The 15,983-nt window shown below is 34.4% G+C and overlaps 1 protein-coding gene and 1 long non-coding RNA gene across 7 annotated transcripts in view; one reads left to right on the top strand and one right to left on the bottom strand.

The window, feature by feature from the left end:
- LOC110829915 (uncharacterized) overlaps nt 1-15,983 on the top strand; it is a 588,956-nt gene that overhangs the window by 249,290 nt on the left and 323,683 nt on the right. The gene's annotated exons all lie outside the window — the stretch shown is intronic.
- The window catches only part of Scr (homeobox sex combs reduced), an 86,192-nt gene that overhangs the window by 12,672 nt on the left and 57,537 nt on the right, over nt 1-15,983 (bottom strand). For all 3 annotated transcript variants that reach the window (XM_087342612.1, XM_087342606.1, XM_087342614.1), the window contains exon 3: nt 10-222. In XM_087342612.1, coding sequence (XP_087198738.1) covers nt 10-222 — 213 coding nt within the window. The remainder of the gene's footprint in view (nt 1-9; nt 223-15,983) is intronic.

Below are 15,983 nucleotides of genomic sequence, written 5' to 3'. Positions count from 1 at the left end.
TATTCATACTGGCCATCTTGTGTTCCTTCTTCCACTTCATGCGTCTGTTCTGGAACCAAATCTTGATCTGCCGCTCCGTGAGACACAGGGCGTGGGCGATCTCAATTCTTCGTCTTCTGGTCAGGTAGCGGTTGAAGTGGAATTCCTTCTCCAACTCCAATGTCTGGTACCTCGTGTATGATGTCCTCTGACGTTTTGTTTCTCCATTGGCATTTACCGTACCTGAAAATATGAAACAATATCATTTAATATAATTTAATTATTTTATATCCGTGGTTTTGTAATTAATTTCAGCTTGTTACAACCAAATCATAGCTCGGCCACGAAAGCTCCTAACAGTCTCTTAATATACAACCTACTATTATATTTTAAATCGACTTAATTCTTTACAGTTCAGTGGTGAATAATGTGCATTTAATATAATCTTAAAATGGTTAAACAGAAATTAAATCATGTCCCGAAAGCAAAAACAGTCCTACTGCTGTCATCTTTAATTTACATAAAATGGCAAACCCGTATTTCTCAAAGAGTTTAAAGAAAAAAGTTCATCACGTAATCTGGCCAGCCATGGATACATTAATTGGGTTATACTTTTCATTGAGCATTAAATATTTGCTCACCTCATCAACGTTTCTGCGGTACTCACAGAATCCGTCATTCGACCTTATGGTTTAACATCTCTCTCCATTTCGCAACTTTACAAATGATCTCTATGGGATTCACTTTAATAAAAATCTTTTTTGTTTCCCCTGACCGTGTTGTCTCTCTTCCCATAAGGTTTATAAAACATAAACTTTGTACGAATTTCGTGTTTATCCGATGCCACATTTCCCTTGAATCCTTGCATTTTTAATCGCATTTCTGTATCGTGTAAAGAGTAAGAGTTTATTGGTTCATTCTAAATACACTCTCGCCTGCCTTTTTCTTAAATTGTGACTTTACTATGAACCAAAACTGCCAATGAGGTAGACATTCAAACACGATAAAAAGACCTGTAAATAAATAGGTTTTATATGAAAGCCATATAATTTTAACGTGAGCCAGACTGCGAAAGTTGTGTAGCAGAGCTATGTTGAAACTTGTCTGAAAGAGGTACACAGTTCGTTCCATAAGAAGCTGATAGTCGCTCAGATAGTTAATGAATTTCCCGCCTTTTATTGAATCATAATAACGCGTTACTTATCTATAATGATCCAACTGAGTCCAGTTCACACCATCATATGGTATTCATTTATAACTGATTTTAATATTCTTCTCTCATGTACGCATGTCCCTGAGGTGGTCTTATCCATTAGTCTTCTGTCTAAAATGTCGTTTGCATTTCTCATGTATCTACACACGCTGCACATAATACCATATTCCTTGATATTAACACCCTAAGAATATTTGATACAGAGTACAATATATGAAACTTCTCACGTAATTTTCTCCAATCCACTATTACTTCCTCTCTTAAGGCGAAATATTTTACTCATTACTTCTTTTTATACGCTCTCAATCAGTGTTCTTCCTTTAGGATGAAATACCCAAATTTTACAAACACTTAAGAGAAAGGGTAACATTTTACATTGGGACTAGAAGAGAGTATCCAATTTCTGAGATGTGAATCTACCTACCGGACTATGTCACGTCAGTAATTTTATGAGGAACATATTAAAAACTGTTCGTATTATTGCTGATGTCATCTGTTGTGTCCTGTCCCATGCTGTACTAATCCGCATGAACTCAAAGTGCGTGTAACATTCTGTGTTTTACCCTTAATAAACTTATTTTTCTGTCCCTCATCTAAGCTATTAATTAATTAACTAACAAACAAACACTGGCATCGCGGTATATGCACAGTACCGATGAGTGATGATACACGGACATGGATACTATAGTTCTCCCCCCCCCCTCCCGTGACAACATGTGGTAGGAGGTAGAGGGAATCCCCTCTGCTAGTTCCTCCCCTCAACGAGGTGTGGTGGCGGCTTGAAATAGATGTCGCAGCAGGCGCGCGCTGCCACATAAATTGCGTCGCTGGTCGTGACTGAAACCATCAACTTCCTTTTAAAAGCATATCATGACCTGGTCAACATGTACCGAACATCCTAGACATCCCTGATACAAACGTTTATTTTTTCAATCGAATATCAACGTGTTTGAAATTTGTTATACATAGCAAAAATGTACGGTACTTACGAAGGACGTAGTTGTATCAGACTACAACCGCTGATTAGGGAATATAGAATAAGCAGTCATGTAAATAATACAATGGGATACTTCTGCTTCTACAGTTTTATATTTCTGTGATCCTGAAATACGATTATATCTGTAACATCAAGTACGTTTATATTTCTTACACGAATGCCGTCATACAGGTAAAGTGGTTAGTTAACCTGAGTCAATATATTACATGGATAAGAGGGAATACCAACAAAGTTGGATGATTAATCATTTTGGAAAAAAGGGAAATGCCGCCTTCCACAATCGGCATTCCGTTACGGACTAAAGGGAAGACAAGGCTACTTAGGAAGACCAAATAACATCGGAGAGATAAAAGCCATTTTGGATTCCACAGGAACAGATTATAACAATTTGCCCCTACATATATATGATGATAAAAATGAGAAGAAATCTACGCCGATTCATGTATGAAAAAAAAATCTTGTAGTTTTACGGTAAAAGAACATTGACATTTTTAAAGTGTTTGTGTTAATATTAGCTATGAGATAAAATCTTGAGGACAGCAGGCTCATATAATTATGAAGCAATGCCTTTATTAAATATAGAGGTATAGAGTATTTATAAAAGTTCCCAAAAGTGTAATTAATTCCATTGTTTGTGAGGCCTACTTGATATACAGAATTAACGTAATGAAGTCATTATGGCTTCATAACATGTTCACAGATATTAGTTACCTCAGCATAATTGTCGCAAAACGTAGCTTTTGTTTTACGTCATGATTCAAAGTGGTCGTCGGTCAGCACCATAATTTAATATCTGGCTGCATTTTAATTTTAAAGATATGAAAATTTTATTTAACTGATGTTTCCATTGTTCATGAGTTTAAGAGGATAAATTTGGCGCTCAAAAACCTGGCCTCGTTAGATATTTCTATTCTGTAATCAGATTACATCGGCTGTAATGGTTGAAATTGAAGATAATTTTCAAACTCTGCTAATAAGAAACCCTTGATGTGTAAAATGAGAACCTAATTATTTATCTATTACGAGTAAGGTTAAAACATTAGTAATTTGTCAGATACAGTAGCGAGGTTTTCGAAGTTTCAGACTAAATTCCAGACTAGAATAAACTGTATTCGATACAGAATAGTGACTGGCTACAGACTGGACAAACGGGGTTTGATCCTCGATGGGGTCAAAGGATTCTTTGTCTAACCTTTGTTTCTAGACCGGTTCTGGGGCTCACCCAGTCTCTTATCCAATGGGTATCGGGGATCTATCCTGGGGATAAAGCGCGGCCGGTGCGTGATGCTGACCACTCACCCCCATCTAGTCCGAGGTCAAGAATGAGTAGGAGCTATACCTCACGTCCCTCCAGACGCCTACATGGCACGTAGTGGGACAGCTTTACATTTATCTTTACGGAATTAACAACCATAGAATCCATAGAAACTTTTTTAAAATTTTTGTTAATCAATTTTACAGAGTAGAGTTATTTTCATGAAGCTAAAAGTCGCTCAGCTTTTCAAAGAAATTCCCAGCCTTCTAAAGGTTCCGAAAATTCATCAACATCTTCTATTTAAAAATTTAATATTTTAAAAAATTAGATCGTAACTACATATACACAGATTGAACTAACATTTTTATAACTAGATAAGTAATTAAAGGTTTTGTATTTACTTGATTTTAGGAAAGTTAAAATGTTTAATATTCCGTTATTTATTGTAATGTTTACTTAACACTATAACTGTGAAACGTATCGAAAACATTTGAAATTCAAAACTCTTAATACTTTGATCGTCTTTGCCTAATGGCGGCATTATAAATATATTTACCTTAAAACAGACACAGTAATTAGTAGCACTTGCACACAACCAACAATATGCCGACGAATTACCGATCCGAAATTAACTTTCATTCCCCTAAAATTTAAAAATATGAATGGTAATGCTACAGGTATACGCATCCAACTCAGCTTCGTGACTTTCTTTTGAATGTAGTACAATATTGACTTCTATAAAGTTCTAAATAGAATAACACGTGCTTACGTGATATAAAAACCGCAGACGACGAGTTAGATAAATCGTCACAGGGCCTATTTGGCACTTACCCTCTAAAGCCTCATAATTTTTATAAGCCTACCTGTCATAGAAACAGCTTTTTAAAATGACAAATGGAAACATCTGTTCTGGTACTGTATTTCTGTATGAGTATTTCTGATTATGAGACGGGAACGATTAATTTAGAGTAGGACCCACTGCAGTGTGTTAGCTCCATCATGGATAGCAGACTTATGAATTTCAATATGTATCTGAATATTCATTTGGTAGATAGTATCATACAACATCGTGTAACCCGATGTCCTAGCTTCACGTGCTAAGATAGTAAATCTAAATATATTTTAGTCGCACCAATGAAATGGATATGACAGACGTTTACAATGTATTGAAGTAGGTTACACATTCCACACACTCCTGAAAACATCTATAGATATGTATGGAATACTTCTGAAACTCCATTTTGAAAAAGGAAACAAAACAAAAGACAGACTGGCATTCTTAGCGCTGAGCCTCCAAGATCAGATGTAAAGCTCACATAATTTATTATGCTTCCTTACAAACGTAGCTGTTGTCTACTTGAGGGGACATAAGTCATTATATCTGAGAGACCTGGTAGAACTATTTTGTACGTGTCTGACTGTGTGTTAGTCCAGGTCTCAAAGATGTATTATAAAAAGATGTTTTGTTTTATCATAACACTGGACCAGTTGCGGATAACAAGAGTTTTACCGCTCAAGTTAAAATAATAAAACATTTCTAAAAAAATTAACTGCAGTGTATCACTCAACTTCAACTATTTAAATACACGCTAATAAATATCCACTCTTTTGTTTTCTTTTTCCATTATTTATCCTCTTTCTCTCCTAATGCTTCTTCACCGGCTCCAAAAATCTAACATGTGAATAGGTAATTTATTTTCGTTTTGCTACAAGTAGCAGTTATTTACTGGTTTCTCTGCTAAAAAGTATAAACGTCTTACAGGGGACGGGTTAGATATGTCTAGCGAAAGCGTTATTGTTGTTCGTTTTACTCTGTAAATATTCAGTTTCTACGAACTAATATGAGTGCAAATGATGGTTATGGTTTTTATATGAACCATTATAGCTCACTAAAGAGACCGGCAACGAAATGATAAATGGGGCTCTGATTCTCGGCAGGGACAAGTATTTAAAATGGGAACAAACTGAATCAGTAAACATGCGTACAAATGAATACATTTTACGATTTAATTGGAATTACTCATGTAGACTGTAAAATATCTTAATATTGAACTAGTTATATACATAATGACATTTAATCGTGTAGTTTCATTGCTGGCATCACATTCATTCTCTTGCACGATACAGAATTCTGTTTTTGGCCCCAGTTCCTCCTAACAGAAACCAAGCTACTAAACTAGCTTGTAATGTAAATCTAATCTTGACACGTTAGAAGAAAACGTTGGTCCTCCCTGACGTAAGTAACCAACATGGCACCTCAACAGGTGTTTGTAGAATATGACATTGCAAGCCAATGACGTAATGCAGCCTAAAATATTAATGGCTACAGCAAGATTAGAACCTTAAAATTCAGAATGTGTGATAGATGGAGTTACTTTATAGCTACAGTGGTCACTGCCGAGATTTGCGTTCTACATACGCACACTGCAGAGAAATGCAGGACTGAAGTTTGTGATTTGCCACTTTTATAATATTTGTTTATCAAACGAAAAATATCATTTCGTTCATAATTTAAATACTAATTATTTTACTCTTAATTTGCTTCATGTAAAATCAATGTTTACTACATACTATGAGATATTAATTAATTAGGCCCCTTAATACATATTATTTAACAGAAAACTTGTAGGCTCATGATAAAAATAGAGGTCATTAAGATAAATAATTTTCAGGATGTAGGATTTGAGATTTTCACGGCGATGAGTACGAAGAAGATTGCCTTCGTAACGTTTAGGCTAACACTAAACGAAAGGAGTTTGGTTTCTAAAAGGACTAATGACCCAGTTGTAACGCTCTTACAGAATTTTGATTTCGATGGGTGCTTCTAAATGATACGAAACGGACTTCCTTCATACTGTTCGCTCGGTTGGCATAGTTTCATGTGTGGTCATGCTGAAAGAATTTCCACCTGTGGTACCAGCGTCATCGAAAGAAGAATTTATATTGCCACTAGGAAATGTTTCTGTTGTTTTGATTCGATCCGAGCCCAAGGTGCACTGCCAAGACATAACACAACTTTCAAGGCGTGAACGTATATTTACTTGTCCCTATTTTTCATTTAAGTATCGTGCTAGGCCAAAAATTTGTCACTTGGTTCAAAGTAAAAATTTCTTTATTTCAAAACGGTAATAAATTTATACTATTATGGTTTTGCCACTGGGTATGAACGAATTACGTGGGTTCTACATCAGACAGAAGTCTACGTTTAGATTATTTATGTTACAAACGCCTGCGTTCTTTTCTAAGTCATCCTTCCATTAGCTGCAGGCATAATGTATGTTAAACCTTTTGTTAAAGAACTCTAATTTATCTGAAGTGGAAGCTTTTCAGTGATTCTAAAGTAGATCTAAAGTGAAAACTCCAAACAGCGAATTCCTTAACGAGATAAAGAGTGTCATTTAAAAAGCAACTCGAAAACAATCACGTAGTATGGTACAAAAATTAAATCAGAAGAAATCCCACTTCCGTGCAATAATTTCCCCCAGTTATCCCCTTAACTTCTGTGTCAAGGTCACTCCGGTTCCTAGGCCGCTGCTCATGCCAGTTGTTCGAAATCGGTTCAGGGGCAAATATGGTGTATTCACTAACAAAACGGTGTTGATTCTTTAGCATTTCTTGGTATCCTGAAATATTTATCAATGCATATCCTGAAAAGGAAGTACCGAATAAGGGAATGCACCGACTGAAAAGTATTTTGTCGTAGGACAAAACGCCTGAAATGACAGTCGTACCGATTTTAAGCTGTGCATAAGCTGCAAAAATGCGATACGGCTGCAAGAATTAATTATTGCCACCGGCTTAATCGTTCATGCGTATTAATTAGGGTTACGTTTTAAATAGAACATTCTGTACAAATGTCGTGACTGTATCGTCGGAAAACGATTGTTAATTTTAACTACAGACCACGTAGCAATTCTTATGTACGTAGTAATATTTCATAAATTTTTCTGCAAGGTTCGTTGTTCACTCTGATGCATAGATGACAGTCACCGACAAAGTTAAGAGATGAAGTAATAATGGTATATTTATGGTGCTGTTTAAGTATCAGTCCGAAAAAATTCAGAAGAACCAGGACAAGAGCAATCGATACAGGATTGCGATTCAACTTTGAGTCATGCATTTTATTACTGCATAATTCTTCCTAATTTTAGTATGGCCTTTCCATATAATTGAAAACAAAGACAATGTACTACCGATTATGATCTTCTGGGTTGAACTACGTGCAGTATTGTGGGTGGGTGGTTACCAGCGTTTCAAGACTACACTGCTTCACAATCTAGAAAGTCAACAGCTTTTTACAAAGTGCGTTACTTGCGTTTATGAAGCAACTATTTGGACGTATTCCACATATTTCTTACATAGTTTTATGCAGTCAGTCTCAAGAGAACCTTGCCATCTGCGAACGACTTCATGACGCAAAACTGCGTCTTGTTGAAACATAAATTTGCGTATGTCTGCTTACACGTAAATACATGCATAGCCTAATGAAGATGCTTATAAATAGCCGTAATGGCGTAAAGTACAAATATGTAGCTTAAATTATTTCAAACGTAAGGCATAATGAGGTAAATTATAAATAAAAATCTTAAATAATTTTAAATATGTCTGATTTCTGATTTTGAATCAAGTGACAATAAGACCAGTAAACAAATCAGCAAGTCACTCGGTATTTTATTTCATTAGCTTCAAATTACTTCGTTATTTATGATTCGGTTAGTTCGTTACATCTTCAGATGTATTCTGTTTCTTCTGTATGCCTTTATACCTACCATCCTTCATACGAGTTGTCGTAATTGACCAAGACTGAGCGATCTTTAGAAATTCGCAGCCGATCAAAACCAAAATAGGAAGGTTTACGAGGAGAGAAATCACCTCTACTAAGCCATGACCATGAAATAATGGATATTCCGCGGACAACATTTGCTTCGAAAAGATGTTTGGAATGCACTGGAGTTAAACTAGTCTTGGATGTATTCAACTGTGGATTTATAATTTGATTTATATTTTGCCGTTCTTAATGCTTTGTATTGTTTTTTAGTTGAAATCACAGAAATTGGCGAAACATTAATTCGGCTTGCAAAGATTTATTTTTAAATTAATACAGTGTCTGAACTTACGGCTAATCTTTCATGTTAATAAGGGTAACTCCAGTACCAGACGCCATTGTTTATGCAAAGTATAAGAGTGCAGATATCACTTTTGAGGCATAAAGTCACTGCATTGCATTAGATTACAAATTCTAGATATATCAATTTATAATTTACAGTTCTCTTCTTGAGTAAACGTGGAAACCTTTGAAAACAATACTGATCAAAAGTAGTATTAGTTTATTTGTAATATTTTGCTGAAAACGTAAACTTGTCATAAATGCACAAAATATAATTTAACACATAAACTTAATTTGATAGTTTGAAACGCCAAGAATATTTTGTTTTCGGGCCATTTACGGGGTGTAAACATCCACACACACACACACAGGAATATATATAACACTTTTAGTTTTCGTTAAAGAAGAACCTAAGTTTAAATGGAGTGCACATGATAAAGGGTGTTGAAGGAAATAAACGAAACGAAGAGGAAGGAAGAAACAGCTGGAGGAAATACACAAGGAACTCCACAATTTTTACCTTTCATCAAAAGGACGACGAGACTGACGGAGCACGTAGATATTAGTGTGAAGATGTAGACTCAAAGTGGATGAAGATATTGTCAGAAGAACGCTCTTGTAATAACTGTGATAAATCTTCGATTTCCATAAAAGGAAGAAAATTTTTCTTATAATTTTAGAGATTTATAGCTTATAAAGATTTACTCTGTTCTATGAACTTATACATAGGTTTCTAGCATAACTTCCGGTTTAAGGTTAAGAGGAGATCTCATATTTTATCTCGTCATTCGGTCAAGTGCTTATTTAAATAAGTAGTGCTTGTAATTAATAATCATGAAACAGGTACATGTGGTGACGCAGTCACTTCATCTTAGGAACAGGAATACAGGGTACAGTGACATGTATTCAAATGCTACAGCAACTGATGCTTCAAGTTTGAAGTTCCAAACAGGTTATTTAATGTTGATACAACTCTACCATTTTGATAGGTAAACTACACAAAGGCTTATAACGAATGCCTAGTTAAGGTTTAAAAATGAATGCGTGTGGAAATACAGTATTATTACCACCACCTTAACAACAGCACCGCAGAGCTAAAGTATTTTAATAATAATACGCCACTGTTGTGCTATATAGTAAAATATTTCTTTGTATTTCTCCGTGTTTGGTGCTCTGTGGTCGCAATACTAGCTGGGCTTGAGTATTCACCATTATGTAACTATATTCAATTTTGCTTTCTGACGTGATACAATAGATGAATGTCATAATATAAAATCATGAGGATTTTATGTTCGTTATTTATATAGTAGAACATACAAATATTTTTATTAGCAGAACATACTTTAAGCCAATCAAGTTTCATCAAACTATAATTGAAATTTAAATGTAATACACTAATGTGCACCGTTGTAGTTTAACACATTCACAAAATTTACATCCGATTCGACTGCTAATTTTTTAGTATTTAGTGCTACTGGTAGACTTCATGGAATGAGGAACGATGGAAAATATGCCATGCATCACACAAAAATAAGTTTCATTATTATTATTCTCATGAAAACAAGTTTTGTTAATATATCAGACAATTAATTGTTGATTAAATTTTGTTATTATGTATGTATTAATCTAGCTTTTAACAGAGAAAAGTGACCAAGCCTAAAATATATAAATGGCTAATATTGCGTATTATTCGTCTATTTGATGATCATTCCTACAGGAGATCGCAATGTCCGTGACGGGTTTTATTATAAAGAACAGGTAGAATTTAGAAATAAAAGGAAGATACGATTGGATGCTGGTAATTTCTTCTTTATTCTGAAATAAATTTTGAGCTAAAAGGTTGCTTCATTGTAGTCTTATTACCAAATATACACAGCAACTTTTAATTACCATATTATATCATAATATAATATTTTTATGAACTGGTTGACCTGAAACAGTGGCGTCACGTCCAACACGTTTAAAATATTGAACATACATAAGTCGAATTGTCATGTTACGTACGATAAATAAAGTCCAAATGTATCGTGCTTTGAAATCATGTCAGCCGACAACGAAATCAGTCATTTTTAAAGCCATAAATGTAGTTCCCACACATGGTCAAAAATGTGACAAACATGGATATTTCCACTTATTTAGTGCTTCTTAAATTTGTTTTCGAACGTTTAATTTGGAGACAAACACAACTTACGGTAATTGGTTGAGGTGAACTTGCTCATATGTTCTCGTTCAAACCAGTTTTAAGAGTAATCGATGCAATAAGATAATTATTCCATAAAAAATTGATCACTAGCATGATGTAATGAATCAACATCTACATATTCACCCTTAGGTCTTAATGGCCTATAAATACAGGAAGGATATTTGCAACTCATTGCATAAAATATAAATTGCTTCAAAGCAGTGTGTCTCTGTAATTAGTTAAGCACCACACCGTTGGTATAATGAAGAAGTGGAAATAAACTCCACACATTCTTAATCTCAACACTAGATGGAGTTGAGTGGTCAGCATCACGCTTCGGGCGTTTTACTCGCTGTTATCACTAGATAAGAGACCATGTGGGCCTCAGAGCCGGTCTAGTAAAGGTGGCGATAGGGAACTGCGGAACCTGCCAGGAATCAAACTTCTGCCGTCCAGCATGTAGGCACTCACTTCACTGATTGAGCTGATTCAGATAGTTTCGTAGATTACGTACATACATGAACATTAAATCATTAATGAGCTAAATTTACAATAGGCTTTCAGACCTGCAGGCTCACAAGTACACGTTCCGTTTTTGTTATCTGCAGTTTTATTCTGGGTCATTAACTTAAGACGTGTTATAACTATCACTGAGGCCTGTCTTGTTCGGTCGTGGTAGCCATGTAAATTATAGTGCAAAGATAGAGGCTTGACCGCTTGGCTGTGATTTCGAATCTCGCCTCAAGCATGAAACTTGTGCGTAGTTTATTACTCGCTTTATTTCATTTGTGAGTTTACTTACTTAAACATCCTTGTTATTTCTAATAAAATAAAATAACTAAATGTTAATGGATATTTTATAGTTAATTTTTGTGAAAGTCCCTTGTTAATGTTGAACATATACTAAGCCTAAAGTTACCAAACTTTAAGTATGTGAAGGTCAACCTTTTTTTCCCTCTTAATATTAAACCACGTGACTTACAAATAAATTGTGTGTTTAAAAATACTTCACAATTCACAAATCCGTTCATCATTTTCTTATTGTTATAAACATTAAGCGTTTAAGAAGGGAGAAGGAGAAATACTAAATAATAAGAGAAAACAGTAGGGCGGAACTGGGAGAAGAGAAACTGTAAGAAGCTAGTTTGCTGTTTTTGGTGTGAGACAAAGGTAAAATTAGATAGAGATGGGTGGTCTGCTTTATGGCTCACCAGTATACATGAAATACACAAACTAATTAGGCCTAATGCTAGTGTCTCACTAGCCGTAGGCAATATCTAAAAGATCGAATATATTGGCTTACTAATTGCATGGAGCAGAGTCTTTCGTGAGAAGCTGATAGTCGTTCAGCTGTTAAATAAATTTCCCACCTTTTATTCTTTGCAACGTATGCAAGGACCACTAGATTCTACCAAAGGCCACTTAAATCCTGCTTATAACTCACAACCTATTACTTTCAGATTCGTTTTAATATTATCTTCATATGTGATATTCAGACTGATAAAGTCTGTGGTGTAGCTTTCCGGTGTATTATGTTGACTCTTTTGGAAGACCTAATAGTAAATGAGATGACAATATTAACATGGACCTAAAATAGTCTGTGATGGCGTGGACTGACCGATGTTGTTCCGGATTTTACTTTCTCTTGTGAATATTGTAATGAACTTGCTGGATCCATAAAAGGCAGAACATTTCGTGACTAGCGAAACAGCTATTAGCTTCCCAGGAAGTGTTCTGTTCCACGCAGTCAATAACAATTATAATTTCATTAATTTATTAATATGCTTGACTATAGCGAAAGAAAACCAATTACACGCAGCACTAAAAAAATATATGACAAAAATAATATAACATCTACAAATGACACAATAGATCAGGATATAACATTAAAGAACAAAAGAAACACAGTCCATACGCGTAATATGAGGCCAACAGACCATGAACAAAGAAAAGTTGAAAGAAATTCCGATTATAATTAATGTCCTTAAGCAAAACATAATCTCTGATATGTGTCAATGTTCTTGTAAACAGCATTTGCAGCAGAAACACAACTATTTGAGGAACTGATCTTAAAACTTAATAGCTCGGTTCTATTAAATTCCTTTATTGGAATGTTTGCCAGCAGCAAATAATCTTAAGAGGCAAACACTAATAAAAATAAACAACAGCAAAAATAAACACAATAAAACAAAATTTAAATAATCTAGACAGCTTCCGCTATAAGAAAGTGTCTTAAAATGAGACAATAACATTAATTACATTCAATAATGATGATGATATAATTAAAGTTTGTAAACTTCTGGACGTCTTTACTAAATTCAAAAAAAATGAAGACAATATACGTTTGTCAGATCCTGGTTCACGAGATTTTAATCAGGTTATCAATTCCATAGAGAACGTTCATAAATCCCTAATTAAAATTGTATTGGATTCACTCATTCTAGAGTTTTGTGTTATTTTCTTACTATTTCCGAGAGCAATGGGTAAAACAATGTATGGATAAACTATAATAATAATATGGATAGAACTGTACTTGTCTAATGGTTCCCTGCTTTTATTATCACATAAAATATATTTCAAGTTTTTTAAATGCAATGTTTTATCAGACTGTTGAGAACAGGCAATTAAATATGAAATATTGTTTATAGTGAATCAAAAATAAGAACTGACGGGCCACATTTGCAATTGATTTATATCATCCTTGATGAAGTTATTACACAGACAGAACTCCTTTTACTTCACGCATGGTCTGATGTAAAACTGTTTGTAATCGGTTCACGGCCCTCAATACTTGTAATATTATAACATCTTGTCTTTAGTGTAGAATACACGACTCTACCTAATCAGTTTCCTGTTTTTATTGTGATATGTAAGAGAACTCAATTCTGCCTTTAAGCTTTACATTTAATAGGTTTTAGTTTTTCCTGCACCGTACCACAAAACAGGCAGGCACATGACTCTTCTCTCAGTGATTACATATTTCTAGGAAATTTAATAACTAATATTTCATCGTCGTTATTGCCTTTTTATCACAACGGGTACATAAGGTTGTCATATTTCATTACAATTCTGGCATCCACGGTATGATTTCCAATTTTTGTAACAGAACAAAACATTTTAATACTTCCTGATTTTTCTATTTCACGTCAAATTTGAATAACCAGCTTTTGGTCAAACATGATTATTTCTATGGTATTCCTTTTATTATAAACAAGAATAATCAGGCACATCTTACACTTAGGTCTCCTAATAGTAATTATTTTGACTCTTTCTCCCTATGGCCGAGCTTTCAGCTGTTGAAAGTTTATAATTTGTACAAATAAAATTCATTACCTCCGTGGTAATTTATGACCTGAGCTCATTGGAATGTAATTTATTGACTACCTCTGTAATGCATTTATTTGAATTCTTCGTAAGGTGTGGCTATTACGGAACAACGAGCCATCAAAAGATATTTAGGTATCACGTTCGCATGTTACAAGAGTAAAGAACAGGACACTGTTATGAGTGATGGTTCTAAAAGTTATCGAGATTATATTTTGCAGTACATAGTTTAATTCATTCATATTAGAATGTAATTTCAATTTTGTATATAGACCATGCAAAGTTTTAAAATCACCAAAGTATAAAATAGGATATATTTTTACAGCCATGTTGTTACATCCAGCCTATATTCATAATGTGGAATGGATCTCTGTAATTAGCCCTAAGATGAAATTAATATTTTATTAAGATAATTTAATATTTCCTTGGTGTCTTGTCATTTATTCCCTCTTCTTTGAAACTGCTGAGAATAAATGTAAAATAATTGTTTTTAGTTTAACGCAAAATTTACTTAATTCTTTCTTGACAATTAATTTAATTCTTCTGTTCTTTAATGCCACACCAAATAGGGTGATTAATGTTACTTTGCTGCTTAGTGGTATTTAGCGGTGCTCAGCAATAAACGCCATAGGGATCTTCTGGTAATAGGTAATACGATGAGAAATGACAAATTTCCTTGTTTCTTTTATTGTCCGATAAACAATCAGCACGGTTTTTCTTAAAATAAAAGGTCTAATTCCTTGCCCACATAGTGTTTTACATCCAGAAAGAAAATCCTACGTTCATTCTGTGATACTTATGTTTTATAGGCTTCTTTCATGCCACAAAAAAGAAAGGACTACTTTTCAATTACAGCGTAGTTACTGTGAAGTTGAACCAACCAAGTCCCAGCTGAGAACACGACGAAAGACTAGGAAAGACAGAAATTGTCGTTCAAGATCCCATTTCTCTCCTGGCTGTCAGTGGAGAGTTAACAGCGGAGGAGGACGACGAAGGAGAGGGACAGGGTGGCTTACAAAAAAAGAAAGGCAAAGAGCAGAGCAGGAAAGAAATACTGAATGTGTTTATAAACCCACTACGTGAGTAGCCATGCATATTTTGGCGTAAATATTATTTTGACTTTTATTATTTGTTAGTGTTGAAGAAATATGTAAAACGTGAGTAATTCGTAATAATAAATGCAGCAATTATCTAATTACACTGACTCTAAAAATATTACAATCAGTTACGTTTGTGTTTATTCACTTGCCGAGGACTATGTTTTGACATCTTACAATTAAATCATCTTTAAGTAACTAAAATAGAAAGCATGGGGCCATTTCTGGCTTCTCTTCTGGACATTTTCAACTTGGTCAATCCTGAAGACAACATCACAGCTTTCTTCAACCAAAGTATTTATATTCAAGGGGGTAATTTGATGAAGTATCATGGCGATGATTAACGTAACTACTGCATATAAAGGCCACAAGCCACAACCTAAATGGGATTGAAAACTGTGGCCACGCTAACCGGAAAGTAAATATTTCGCTTTAGCTACCATGCCTACAGCATCAGGAAGGCGTATAATAATATATTAATTAAAATAATAATAACTTTAATAATATTAATATTTTGTACTTGATAGTCACATAAAAATTATCTCTGAACCACACTTCAGACGTAATTCACTGTAACAACAGTCATTCTGAAATTAGTAACTTAAAATGCTATTATAAACGTGTCTTAGATTAAGTATGTTTTATTTTCGAAATTACAAACATTTGATACGAATTCTGTTTAACGTATTACGAAAAACTACTAGATATAAGAGACCTGTAAGGACAAATAGGGATAGATAATATTAAAACGAATCTTGAAGGAATTCGATTGGTTCAGGATAGGACAAGAAATGAATCTTAAAAATATGGTAAGCAACGCTAGACTTCC

Source organism: Zootermopsis nevadensis, unplaced genomic scaffold (genome assembly GCF_977971745.1).
Source record: "Zootermopsis nevadensis isolate Lab colony 2312 unplaced genomic scaffold, Znev_1.0 Znev_ptg000001l, whole genome shotgun sequence".
Classification (NCBI taxonomy): domain Eukaryota; kingdom Metazoa; phylum Arthropoda; class Insecta; order Blattodea; family Termopsidae; genus Zootermopsis; species Zootermopsis nevadensis.
Note: the sequence above shows the minus strand (reverse complement) of the source record. Positions and strands in the feature narration are given on the sequence as shown.